This window comes from Pezoporus flaviventris, unplaced genomic scaffold (genome assembly GCF_033815535.1).
Source record: "Pezoporus flaviventris isolate CSIRO_AGI_PZ_B2104156 unplaced genomic scaffold, CSIRO_AGI_Pfla_v1 ptg000040l, whole genome shotgun sequence".
Classification (NCBI taxonomy): Eukaryota; Metazoa; Chordata; class Aves; order Psittaciformes; family Psittacidae; genus Pezoporus; species Pezoporus flaviventris.
The window spans coordinates 5,564,092-5,578,160 of NW_026892588.1; the positions used below are offsets into that span (position 1 = coordinate 5,564,092).

The 14,069-nt window shown below is 39.1% G+C and overlaps 2 protein-coding genes across 4 annotated transcripts in view; both read right to left on the minus strand.

Moving 5' to 3' along the window:
• F13B (coagulation factor XIII B chain) overlaps positions 1-3,573 on the minus strand; it is a 323,209-nt gene extending 319,636 nt beyond the window's left edge. Inside the window, exons 1-4 of the mRNA XM_061465357.1 lie at positions 3,452-3,573; positions 1,462-1,662; positions 773-958; positions 150-326 (exon numbers count right to left, since the gene is read on the minus strand). Coding sequence (XP_061321341.1) covers positions 150-326; positions 773-958; positions 1,462-1,662; positions 3,452-3,533 — 646 coding nt within the window. The 5' untranslated portion in view covers positions 3,534-3,573. The remainder of the gene's footprint in view (positions 1-149; positions 327-772; positions 959-1,461; positions 1,663-3,451) is intronic.
• A 6,247-nt stretch (positions 3,574-9,820) lies between these two features.
• Positions 9,821-14,069, minus strand: part of ASPM (assembly factor for spindle microtubules) — a 29,547-nt gene continuing 25,298 nt past the window's right edge. For 2 of the 3 annotated variants that reach the window (XR_009745563.1, XR_009745562.1), the window contains exon 23: positions 13,896-14,033. Coding sequence is in view for 1 of the 3 variants with exons in the window: in XM_061465525.1 (XP_061321509.1) it covers positions 10,036-10,141; positions 10,221-10,399; positions 11,144-11,320; positions 12,563-12,717; positions 13,210-13,402; positions 13,842-14,033 (1,002 nt within the window). In the remaining 2 variants the exon portion in view is untranslated. Of the gene's footprint in view, positions 10,142-10,220; positions 10,400-11,143; positions 11,321-12,562; positions 12,718-13,209; positions 13,403-13,841; positions 14,034-14,069 lie in introns of those variants that run through there. The other variant, XM_061465525.1, reaches the window with a different exon arrangement.

The following is a 14,069-nucleotide window of genomic DNA, read 5'->3' on the forward strand; positions in this document are numbered from 1 at the left end:
CTAGGAAGAAAACATAAAGCAGTGAAAAACAGCTGAGGGAGCCTTCCCCTTCCCACCCTGGCCCCCAACAGCTTATAAAACAAGCCTTTTTGTTCATTTGTAGGATAAATCAAATTTCAAGCTGACTTATATTCCAGCTCACTACATACTACTGCAGTTTGGAGGAAGGGACCAGCCATGCGATAGGCACACTGCTTCTTCTGTAGTGTTTCCTCCTGCAGTACGATATCCCTCGTCACATTTGTATAGCAGTGTTTCATTCAGCTGAAGCTCTTGCTGGGCTGTGAAGTAATTGCCATGATGTAAACTTGGTACTTGGCATGACTCTTAAAGAAATAAAACATGTGCATAATATTAGTCACTCTTTCATTTCAAGGTATTATGCTAAAATTTTCCTTAGATACACCTTAAAAGTGGTTATATCCAAGACAAAACTCTTTGCAAAAATCTTTATAAGGAATGAAGAATTAAAAATGCAGTAGTTTGCATGACTTTTCCAGTCATCATTTGGGAAGAAAGTTTGGATGATTTTGTCTGAAACAATGTGATTTCATCTATACTGATTTCTTCTACATGTAATTGTACCTCTACAAATTTACAAAACTAGCAGCATGTGAAATCTGACTTCTTCCCATGAGGTACTGCTGAGAACCTACTTTGGGAGTACTCGGATTGTAACCTGACACAGGCAGTTTGGCCTTACAGGTACAGCAAGGACAGTAGAATTATAGATAGATAAGAAATAATAAAGGAGAAAAATGCAGAATCCTACCAAATTTTTTAGTACAGCTTGGCTGGGAGCTCCATCTTCCTGACTGACATTGTACTGTATCTTCAGTTCCACCGCTTGGAGAGTGGTAGCCTGGATTACATTTGTATTGCAGTTTCTCATGCACTTTGAAATACTTTTCTGTACCATAAAAAGCGCCATTCTCCAGAAGAGGCTTGTTACATTTTCCTAAATTAAAGGAGACAGCTTGAGTAGAAAGAATTAACGGAACATTCTTGTTCTCTAATAAGCAAAAGAAGGGACTTTCAGCTATTCTGATCTAATCTTGTCTTGACCTATTGAAGAAACTCTACCACATTCATCAAACAATGTATCAAATTGATGGTAATAACACGGAACATGACAATCAAGGAACCTAGAGCTAGGGAGGCTTTAGAGGATATACATCTGAGGGGAAACTGTCTTATTTCCCAAAATAAGGACACTGGGCAACTTTCTTGGTGTTCTTTGAAAAACATATTAGGTTAAAGCCCTTAAAATATGTATTATTGTAAACATATTCCATGTATAAAGATGTAGTTTATACACATAAGTGATTGATTTCACTTTGTCTTAACACATACATTTTATCCCTCCTGTTATGCAGCTCCTGCCCCTGTATGTTCCAGGAAATACAGCTGCTAGAAAATTTCCTGCTAGAAGCAATGATGAGATTAACAAAGCTAACTCACTGTAGCAGCGTGGCACTGGAGACCAGCCTTTTGCAGTACAACTTATTCTTCCATCTTGAGTCCCAGTTTCAGTTGTATAACCAACCATACAGGAATAGGAAAGCCTTTTTCCTTTACGCATAGGGAAATAGTGACTTTTGAAATTATAGTAGTACTGGGCAATCCTTCCATTTTCTATATGTGGCAAATCACAAGGTTTATCTGAAAAAAAAAAAAAAAAAGGGTAAATATATAACTCACTAAAAGTCTCAGCCCAGATATAAGCTTTGTTGCATTAGTTTATTTAGTAGTATCAGTTACATTGACTCAGGCTTTCAAAAAAGGTAAATGAAATTCTGAACACTTGCAAGCAGGAAGGGTCTTTTAAGACTCACTGAAATTAAGATATATTACAGGTACATTAGTTTTTTACATTCACAAGAACATCAGCTGTAGAATGAAACTTCCTGATACGAACTGGGCAATGATGATGCAGAACACGTTTATTTGACTCTATATTTAAACCAGAAGACATGAGCACGCTTTGCTGCATAAACATACTGATGCCTGCTCTGAAATCCACTGGCAACAGTGTCAAGGTTAGCTATGTGATAGCTCCTTAATTAAGTAAATGTTAGCAGAACAGTATGACAAACTGCCAGAAGGAAATAAAGGAGTTAAAGTTGCTGAAGAAAGAGAATTTAAGATCATAATCAAAGGAAAAGAAAGAAGAAATTGAGGTTTAGAAAAGAACAAGCAGAACAACAAATAAAGGAAGACGACAAAACAGTAATAGAACACCTTTAAAGGGAATTGTGCTGAATGTGGCATGAAGCTACTTAAACCCCAAAACAAACAAAAGGAAAACCCAAACACCACAAGTACCAAAAAGCAATACTAATGTTTCTATTTCTTACAAATTATTTCAAAAACTCTCTCCATGGCATTACAAGGCAATCTAACCTGAAGAATCAAGCTTTAAAAACTGAATTACCACCTATGGATCTCACTAGAATTGGACAATTCTCCCACAAGTTGGCGCTGCTTGCTTCTTCACTCAGTAATGTCACTAGAATTTACTGCAACTACTACAGTTTTCTGCAAATTTTGTATTTTTGCTAAATACAAATTGCCAAGATAATTATTTTTTTAATAACTCCTTTTCTCACACAGCCACTCTATTACACACAAATTGGAAAAAAAACCCAACCCCAAACTAAAACCCAACCAATCAAACCACCCCAAAACAACACCAAAACCAAACCTGAGGGTAATTATGGTTTTTAAGTAACTAAAAGACAGAAATGGTTGCTACCTACATACCTTTTTTTTTGGCTTTCCAAAGGGTATCATCAGAGTAATTTCAACTGCTTTGTGTAAAGGACAAAACTCTAGTGAGGACAGGTGGTTTGCAACAAATATTCTTGAGTTAAACATGCAGTAGTATAAAATGAAAGTTGAAAAAAGGACACCTTTTCAACTAATAGGGCTGCAGCCTTATATACAGCCCACACCTCTCTGACCTTGCAGTTCAAGCGGTATGTAAACTATAGAAGCCCAGCAGTTTTAAGCACCCCTGAAAATAGGGATAGGAAACACAGAACCACCTCAAAGTAGCCTCTGCAAGGTTCCATTAAATTTCTACTGTTTTGCTTTGTGTTAAAGTCAAAACATTTCAATTCCGGACACATCAGTGTAGAAAATATTTTAAGGGTACAAAATTCAATTTGTTTAAATGCTGCAAAACACTCAAATACGTTTCAAAAGAAGTTTTTTTCTGAATAAAAGTCTGAACCTTTCAATATTACAGCTTTGAAACTCAGATGTGAATCTGTAGCCCTGAGCTACAGTGACAGCTGAATCATGATCAGCCATCTCACAGCAACATTATACTTAAAAAAACAGTGATTTACTCTAGGTAAAGATATGAAAGACATTGTACTTCAGTTACCTAGATTGCATGTTCTAGTTTCAATGTACATTTATTAACATCAGAACTCAGTGTATTTACCTTCTGCAAGGAGTTTGCCCAAATACATCATAACTAGGAAGAAAAACCAGCTTTTAAATCTCATCTTCATTACTGTCCCCATGAAGTTTTCACCACATGTGCAAACTAAATTTTACTTTTGTAAATAATTAACTGGATTGTCAAAGGGGGGCATTCAAAAATGCCTTAGCATACACAGTATTTTGAATGTCACTAAAAACACTGCTTTCAGTTATTTTAGCTCTCTAAATGCCATAACACTAGCCTTGCAGAATTCTACTTCTATTTAGCATACTTTACGTCTGTAAAGAGGACAGAGGTTGTCGTTTTGCAGTGAAACCAGCCAACAAGCTTATGAACAATTTAAAGTAATTAAACACTGTTCACTGCAGAACCTCCTGAGTTCCAAGTTTAAAGGGCATTCTGTTATCACTTTATTTGCCTTGACTGAAGTTAGAGGAGAATCCCCACTCCTCCAACCTACCCCCTTATAATCAGTGTCCTGGTTGCAGCCGAGACAGAGTTAATTTTCTTCCTCATAGCTGGTGTAGCGCTATGGTTTGGCTTTAGTCTGAGAACATGCTGATAATACACCGATATTTCAGTTGTTGCTAAGTACTGCTTACCTTGATCAAGGGCTTTTCAGTGTCTCGTGCTCTGCCTGCCTCTGAGGAAGGGCACAAGAAACTGGGAGGAAGCGGAGACAGGGCACCCGACCCAAACCAGCCAAAGGGGTATTCCATACCCCAGCATGTCATGCTTAGTATAGAAACTGGGGGAAGTTAGCTGCAAAGGGCTGATTGCTGCTCAGGGATGGGCTGGGTATCAGTCAGTGGGTGAGCGAGCAATTGTGTTATGCATCACTGTTGGTTGTTTCTTTGGGTGGAGGTTTTGGCGACATTTTTGTGCTTGGTTTATTTTTTTTTCTTTTTGCCTTGCCTTTTCCCTTACAGTTTTATGTATCTCTGTGTTATTTCCCTCATTATTATATTTTACCTTTAGTCATTAAGCTGTTCTTATCTTAACCTGAAGGTTTTACATGCTTTCAATTCTCCTCTCCATCCTGCCCATGGGCAGAGCGGGCAAGGGAAGGGAGGGAGAGCGAGCAGCTGTGTGGTACTGAGTTGCAAGTTGGGCTTAAACCACGACAACCAGTCAATTGTATTCTGTATTGTTGAAGAGAGCGACCAGAATCAAGAGAACGACTCAATATGAGTTATGCTTCTTGTTCATTTTATACAAATCCTTAACCCCTTATATACTATTTCTTACATGCACTTACAGTGATCTGGCATATTATGATTGGATACATGTTCTGAAGACCCTTAGTGACTAACATATAAGTGGTTAAACACAGGTGTGAGAACTCAACCTCAAAAGCTTGCTAACAGTCCACAGTCCTCATTAACTCGGTGAATTCCAGCTTCTTATCTTGCTTGCTTAAGCTTCCTCGGGCCTCTCATGGCCTTGCTGTATCTTTCGGGATTATTCAGAGTTTATGTACCAATTATGCATTCTCCCGTGAGAACACTGTCTCCACATCTCCCCCTTTTTGTTTTATATATGGTTTGGGTGACCCTACTTGAGCAGGGGATCTGGGCTAGATAATATCTCCAACATATGCCAACTAGAGGCTGCTGGGCCTGCCCCTTTTTTTCTGCTGTATGGCTCTCTGATAACAAGGGAGGCCATCTTTCACATCAAGGTCTGGCATGGCATGTGTCCCCACCGCTCCACGCCTGCTGGGTTGCAGCCAACAGCGGAGCTAAAGGTTCTTCTTGGTGGCAAACACAGAGGCCAACCCAGTCTTGCCCTTGATTGTGGTAGCAGGCATTTGGTCAGCCTCTGTCCTTGCACCTTGTTGTCAATGCACAGTTTCACCTGCTTCATCCAATAACAAGTTGCTACTACAGCAAGGCACACACAAATTTACATTAGCAGAGTAACTATTACAGGGTGCAGCACCATGTTGAAGATGCTGATGGCAGTGAGGGACTAGCCAAAGAAATTCTTTAGTAGTGGAATTCTCCCACCCTCTTAATTTGTTCCATTACCTGCTTTATAACACTACCATTGTATTAAAATCTTTCTAGCTTTTGCCTTAGCATTTTCTAGCAGCTACTGCAAATTTCCATACTCTAACATCTCTTTTACAAGTGACAAATCTATACAAGGTGTAGTTTCTTATTAGCAACTGGCTTGTAAATACAGGTGGTTTTATGCACAAAATCACAGCCTCTAATAATAGCTACTTTACAAGCACACATATTCAGGATTTTACTTTTTGGTTGCCCCCAAGTGATGTTTTGCAATCATTTGTTTTTCTCTTCCTCCATCTCATTCTGCTTGGGGTAATCACGGTCAGCTCCTGTAGCTGAGGCATCAGGTTCCTCCATTCGTCTGTCCAGCTCATGGCAAGGCTTGACAAACTTTGCAGGCAGTCACCATGGACCTGTAGGCAGGAGGACACAAATATACCCCCTCCTCCAGGTTATCAGTTCTTGAGAAGCAGACAGGTTAAACTGCACATTGTTAACAGCTGAGGAGTTTGCTGCATCATTGCCCTTTTTGTTTGTTTGTGTTTTTTTCACTCCTCTGCTCTGGCGTCCATCTTGGCCATTCCACTAGTGGAGCACCTGGAGCCGAATCGGAGGGCAGCTTTTGTTTGGTTTTTTTTTCAAAGTCGCTCACTCTGCTTTGCACGGCTACAAACGCCGGCCTGCTCGGCAGCAGCTACAGCTGCCTGCCTGCTTCAGCAGCAACCATAAATACCTGCCGGCAACTGCGCTTTTGCATTAACCCTTTCTTGCCCGAAATGTTAAACTGCTACCCGTTAAAAACTTTTACATGAACCCAACAAAAAAATACACAGAACACCGTCTGCCCTCAACACACACACACACACACACACACACACACACACACACACACACACATGGGATCCCACAAGCACGCTCCACACAACTACAATATTTGAAGCACAAAATCCAGACAATCATTACTCCCACTACAGTCCCACGTACAGAACATGGCACAAGGACCCTGTGGAGACTAACAGGAAACCAACTCCGAGAAGCATCATCGCAGTGCGAAGTGGCAGGCTCAACCTTAGCGGGCGTCCCCACAGAGGCTCTGCCTCCCCCACATTGCATGAGGCCTGGGCTATTATACTGACCAAAATGCACACTCATTTCGACACAGGTGGCCAGCTTATGTTGGAAGAAGTGGCCAACAATATCTATAAAGGTCTCCAAAGGTCGATAGAAACATGGACATACTTATATTTACCAACTTCTAGTGCATGAGTATCACAGAGAGACTGTATCAAATGAGTTGTATATGGGGTCCCAAGTCCACGGTCTGTCACAGTATGCCCAATACCCCTGATAAGAACATACGAGAGACCTTCCCACCACCGGAAAAGTACACAATACGTCTGTATCCCACGCTGGTCTCGCTTCCCTGGAGGTTGGGGGGGGGGTGGTTTGGGGTTTTTTTTTCGGGTTTTTTTTTCACTTTAATGTAAAAAAGGTTGCTCCCTTCACTTTAAGAAGGACTGAAAACATCCGTAAAACAGATGTCCTAAGCTCAAATTTCAATTCATTCAGTCACTGACAAGGGGGGTGTCCTGGCTCTCCTTGGGCGGTGCTAACTCTTTCGGGGTTTCACCCACCGAGCTGGCACCCACCGCAGACCAGAATCTGTAATTACACACATATAACCTCGACCAGTTAGTTTTACTTCCGCAGGACATTTCCAAATGCTGGTTTCCAAATCCTTCTACTGGACCAGAATACCCGGAGTTTTAGTCATATAACCTGAACCTAATGCCTGATCATGTTATAGCAGGGGTGTCATTAAAGTCTCCTGTCAATCACAAAAAAAACCAACAAACATATACAGCTTGAGTATAAGAAGATTTTAACCCATGTGGTCACCGCTTGTCAGTCCTCCTTAACTATTTTGAGATCAAAAGCTTCCCACTCTTTACCCCCTGCTGTGTAGTAAACACAGGATATGCAGAGAGGCCCATTGCAGAAAATTCACCTGTAATAATCGCATCTTTGATTAACCTGTGCCAATGGCATGTGGGATTTATGCCCCCCGATACCTCTCCCACCCCCTCCCCCTGTTTGCCTTCTTTAAGGAAGGGGTTTTACGGAGGATAAGGTGGAGGCACCAATAGAGATGTGTCAATCTGAGTCTCGAGGGCTTCAAGCTTTTTCATCAATTGTTGCAGCTGAGCGTCTCCAAGGCCAGTGAGTAGTTGCTGATGAGCTGAGCAGACCGACCCGGGAGACAAAGAGTCGGAGTCTGGAAGCAGAGGATATAAATCTGGCTCGGATTCAGGGGACTTGGAGCCTGATCCTGGGTCAAACTCAGGGTCTGCGTTGTTCGCAGCTATGTCTTTCTTGTCAGGTGTCTCTTGTTCGGTATGTGGCCATCTGTGGACCTGGCTCTTGCTTTCATCAGCTCGGGGCATTGATTTTTTCAGCACCTTTCCAGGTACCAAGGGAGCACTATGATGGGGGTTAGGGGAGACAGCCCCTTCTGGAGCTGTGGCGGCAAATACAGAAGCTACTGCCGCCCTTTCATATTTCATCTCTTTCAAAGTCTCAAACACCAGTCTCCAAAGTGTAGAGTGTTTCTGTGCATCTTTGGTCCCTTTACTAACCTCACGATCACAGGACCACTTTAACAGCCTCTGTAAGGCGGCACTACCATATTGCAGTCCTCTCTTAGAGATAATGTGTTGGAGGAGCTTCACCACTGCCTGTTCCTCTTTAGCAGTTTTATTCCCTTCAATGGTAGCGTCCCACAAAGAGGTCCCAACTTCCCTCCATTCAGTAGCGCCAAACATTAGCTGTGGGTCCTTAAAGTGTCCTTTTTCCTTAGCCCAACGACATATCTCTCTGAGCTTTTTCTAACTCACACTAGCCTCTTGCTTAGCAAGTAATTGTTCTAAAAGTGTGAGCGCCGCCTCTCGATCCATAGCGGATTTTAGAGTGGGGTCTTATCCGTGCAGGTGTGGGTGCACGGTCCACAACAGCTGTCTCTTCCAGCTGAGCTTCGCCGCTTTTGCTAGTAGACGCTCCTGCACCCATCGTCTCCTCCGCTTCTCCCGTCTGTGTCTTTGCAACAATGGCCAGACACAGTTGTAGAAGTCCGAGTCAACCCTCGAGTCCCTGTTCGGGCGCCAAATGTCGGAGAGAGCGACCGGAATCAAGAGAATGACTCAATATGAGTTATGCTTCTTGTTCATTTTATACAAATCTTTAACCCCTTATATACTATTTCTTACATGCACTTACAGTGATTTGGCATATTATGATTGGATACATGTCTTGAAGACCCTTAGTGACTAAAATATAATTGGTTAAACACAGGTGAGAGAACTCAACCTCAAAAGCTTGCCAACAGTCCACAGTTCTCATTAACTCGGTGAATTCCAGCTTCGTCCTATCTTGCTTGCTTAAGCTTCCTCGGGCCTCTCATGGGCTTGCTGTATCTTTCAGGATTATTCAGAATTTATGTACCAATTATGCATTCTCCCGTGAGAACACTGTCTCCACGCTGTATATTATTGATTCTGGAGGCTCTTATATTAAGAACATACCTGCTGCTATTATCTGTCTGTTGGGTTTTGCTGTACACAGCTAGACCCTTTTGAGTCTTTTTCCAAACAAAAAAACTCAAGTAGAACAAACAAAAACTCAACAAAAAAAACACCAACAAAAATATCACCCCCCCAAAAAAACAAACCACCCCCCAAAAGTCATCTTCCCCCCACCCCCCCAAAAAAAAAAAAACAGAAAAAAAATAGTACCTCATTTACAATGCAGTAGTACCTGACTAATGGCTACCAGTTGGTTTAACATCATGTTCTACCCTTGGGAGGCATAGTCTTTAAATTTGGCAGTGGGAGAATTTCCATTTTCTTGGCCTTTGTCTAAGAAAATACAATTCCAAGGCACAAGAGAACAGAATTTAAGGAGATGTTGTGATGAACATCACCTATTCAGCTGGATGAGGTGCATGTTTGTATGTACTTCCTTAAAATATCAGGTTGGAATTTCTAAATTCACCCTTATAATATCCCATTGTTCCATCATATCCTTGTAGTGTTTAGGAAAAAAAATTCTTCCTACAGTCACACATGACCCCTTAAAACCTTACTGAAAGTAAACCCAAGCTCCCTGGAAACAGTAGCTAGCTTGAAATCCACAGACTGCACCTCCCTTCCTACCTATACCTCTCCACATCGCACAAACCAACATAACTGTCCCCCACAAGCAACTTTTTAATAGAATGCTGTGATATTTAATCAGTGTGGAATACCATGCTATTTGTAAAATGAGCAGCTGTGTAACAAGAACAGTACTGCACCAGTGAAGTTGCCCAGGCTTATGATTTTATTGTACAATTGCTTTTGGCAGTATAACAAAACAGGATTTCAAAAGCTGTACACAATACAAAAAAGTTAGACATATAAATTGCAACTTAAAAAAAAATATAAATCAAGGGCAGCTTGACACTTATTTGCTTTCTGTAAAGTTGCTAAAGACATGCTATACAAATACATTTTCATATACATCATTTACATTTCAGTAGTGAGCAATACCAAGTGTATCCATTACCATCAGAATTGCTTGCAGAGGATCCACAATTTCTTGCATATTATCTTTCCTCAAAACCCAGTCTGGTTTAATTCTGTGAAAATATTAATAACATATCATTAAAATATTATATTGCCACAGCAAAACCAGCAGGCTAATTTTCAAGCCTTTACCTTGAAACTGTTTTTATTCTTAGAGGAGTTACTGGAACACACACAGAGGAAGTTTTGCTGAAAAGAGTACTTGTTTTCTTTTTCACAAGTATTCTCTCTTCATCCATTTTGTGTTTACGAACTGTAAGTTTATATAGGCTTTGAATGCAAGCAACAGTTCTTGGTATGCTTCGTATTTCCTGAGAAAATATGAAAACAGCACACTGTTAAAACTATAACTTCAAAAGCAATATACTTTCAGTGATTGGTACAGAGAGGCAAATTAGAGTTTGTATCCATCTTCATAGCAATGAAAGAGTAACTCAATGAAGAAAGGTGACTGGATAACTTAAGTACTTGTATCTGAAAGATAAACAACTAGTGAATGTATAGCTTAGAACCTAGACTACCCCAGTGAAGCTATTAGGTGTTATAGCAATAGGCATGAATGAAGGAAATTTCTTTCAGGAGCAGGCTATGTCTGTTACAATAAAGTACGTCAAAAAAGTCACGGACAATTATATTGCCAGCTGTTACTAATAATAAAGTCCTTAACTTTATCTGAAAAGCAACAGTAAGCTTTTAGAAACTGAAAAAAAGTTAAGTGGCAAGTAAACTCTATCGAATACTAAGCAATTGAAAGAAAGTTATCAAAACCCTGCTGAAATTGGGATCACAATATCATCCTCTTGCAAGGATTGCAGGATCAGAACCTCAATGTCTTATTGACTAGCTCTGAGTAACAAAGGCATACATGGCACAAAATAGTGTTTTTACCATCTTGGAATTATTTTTTTTAATCAGAGTTTAGTCATAATTAATATTACAGTCATAATAGGTTTGGGAGAGAGGGAGAGAAAACAAGAATATATAAACACCACCAAAACATGCAAGAAAAGCATGTCAAAAATCAAGTTATTAAACCCAAAGCTTTTATGTCTTACCAAAGCTCTTTTCGAGTCCTTTGAAAGGATGGCCAACAAACAACAGGTCTTTGTGAAAATGCTTCCTCCTTTCTCTGAAATTTTGTCACCAGCTTTCCCTCTGTACGTTTGCAGTAGGTCTAATAATGTATCTACAGAATTTTCTACTTCATAAACTGCATGAGTAGTTTTTTCATGCTGTTATACAAGAAGGAGACAAGAGAGATTAGACAGGTCTTTAAAATATCTTTCAGTTTAGAGGAAATAGCAAAATCTATATACTCCTTGTGGTGAAATTTGTAGCTGATCTGGCATCCAATTAATAAAAATCAATTCTGTATGCTACACCATCACAACAGGTTACAAAAAGCTACCGTTTGTGCTACCCTATTTGTTCAGAAACCTGTAGAATCTGATTTTATGTTTAAAATAAAAGAATAAACCAGAATAACTTTAGAGAAATTTAAAATTAAGTTTTGCCCAAATTTTATTTTTTTTGCCTGAAATAAAAATAAAATAATTTGAGTGCAAAATGCCTGTAGGATGGATAAAATCAAAAACTACGTTTAGCAAATATTTTAAATTTCCAAGTAAAAAACCTCCAGAACAATCAACCCCTAATCAGTAACCACAGTAGTACTACAGTACTAAAACAGCTTTAAGTATTTATGAAAATAATGAGTTCTGTAGGAAATCAAAGTGTAAAAATAGACTATTCCGTGACATAAGTTCAGAAAAATAGCCTGTCTTTTGGAGATATATACTGCTGCCTTAAAAAAACTTCATAGCTTACCCTAACCACTACAGTATCTTATTTCTACAGTCTCATGCAATACTTGTGATACCTTGGAATGTAACCAGTTTAAAGTAAAATTATTACTTTAAGCCCATGAAATAATTTTCTTTTGTCAAAAAGCAAATTAAATTGCTATAAGGATGCTGGGGAGGGACTCTTCATTAGGGACTGTAGTGACAGGACAAGGGCTAATGGCTTAAAACTTAAACAGGAGAAGTTTAGATTGGATATGAGGAAGAAGTTCTTTACTGTAAGGGTGGTGAGGCACTGGAATGGGTTGCCCAGGGTGGTTGTGAATGCTCCATCCCTGGCAGTGTTCAAGGCCAGGCTGGACAGAGCCTTGGGTGACATGGCTTAATGGGAGGTGTCCCTGGCCTGTGGCAGGGGTATTGGAACTGGACGATCTAAAAGTCCTTTCCAACCCTAACTATTCTATGATTCTATTACAAATTAGACAATTGATTTCAAACTGACAATTAAAATTCAGAAACTGGTTAATTAATTCAAAACATTTTCTATTTCTTCAAATTTGTTCAGAATTTTTCTGGGTAAGTAAATACTACAATAAAGTAGCCAATATAAATACTACAATAAAGTAGCCAAAACACAGCTTATAAAGCTGCAAAATAAAATACTGACATTACCTTTGAAACATTGAGTAGAACCTGAACTGAATATCTTATCACATCCATGCATGGAACACTCCGGTTGCAACTTCGGATCAGAACAAAAATGGTGAAGATTGTTCTGCTCTGGGCCATATTTTCACAACAGCGTGGGGACAGCCTGGTAGCCACCTCTGTGATAATTAAAAGGAAAAAAAATAATAAAATAAAAAATACAAACCAAAACACCCATGCCCCTGAAGCTCTAGGAGTTTCATTGCAAAGCAGGGTTTCCTCTTAAAGATAAGTACAAATGCAAAGAAGTAAAACCCCCACAATTATTGATTTAAACAAGTATCTCCGAAGCAATAGTTCTAATATTCCAGACTAAAAATTAAGCAGAAAAAACAATCCATGGAGAATACATATTGGTAATAATTTATTTATGTAAGGCATATTATTATTAGGACTTCCAAGAAGTTAGAGCAATTGTATCAGATTTCCTTTATCTACATAACCATTTTAATATCTTGCTTAAATCAACAATCAAATTTTATCCTGAAAAAACAACAACAAAAAAATACTACCTAACATGTTCCCATTTTACAATCACAGAGAAAGCATAAATATCATCATGTTTCTATCATCCTAGAAATCTATCAGTTACAGTAAAATGAAATACTGACCGAGATGCTTTAATGCTTCAAGAATGTAAGAGATATGTTTGTATTTTAGAAGGTATTCAATAGCAGTTGCAGTTCTGTTGCACAATTTGTTTTCTTCTTTGCTATTTTCATTAGCCTTTTCTAAACTACGTCGTATAGCTTTAGTTTTGGCTGTGTCATTACCCTTTCTCCAAGCATATCCTCTCCACAATGCCTACAGAACAGGAATTTCACAAAGAGAAAAAAGTTGTGAACAACAGACAATAGAACAGAACTTCCATTACTATTCCAACTCAATTTTACATAAGTCTGTCAAAGTATTTTGTTACCTTGGTTATTAATTTTAAGTAAACATAATTCCATTTTTAATCCTCTAAATACTGGATATTCAAGACAATAAAGACCTAAACAAACGTGTATACATCCCACATGCATTCCCACAGAAGTCACCTCAACCAGTATCTGCTTAATATCACTTCATTATTTGTTTCCATTTAGCTTTGATGTCTAAACTGAAGCTGACTTGGCTTGCAGTTGAACTGATAAACTGACCAAAGTAAACATCCTTCCTCTCCCCAAAAACCTATGAGAGAAAAATGAAATGAAAAAAAAAACAAACAAAACTTTGCTGTCTTCTCACAAGTGATATTTACCTGAAACTTAATTATTCCAACTGCAAATTTTCTCCTCCGTCTGCAGGCCAGGAATCTTCGTACATTTTGCTGGATTATAGTTGCTGCATCATTTCTGCGATTTAGCCAGCCTCGAATCACTCGTTGTAATTGAATGATTCTTTGATAATCTCTTAGAAATCTCTTTTGCTGCATTTTTGCTCTGAACCATCTCTGTTTAAAATTAAAAGTATCTTTCTATTTATTTAT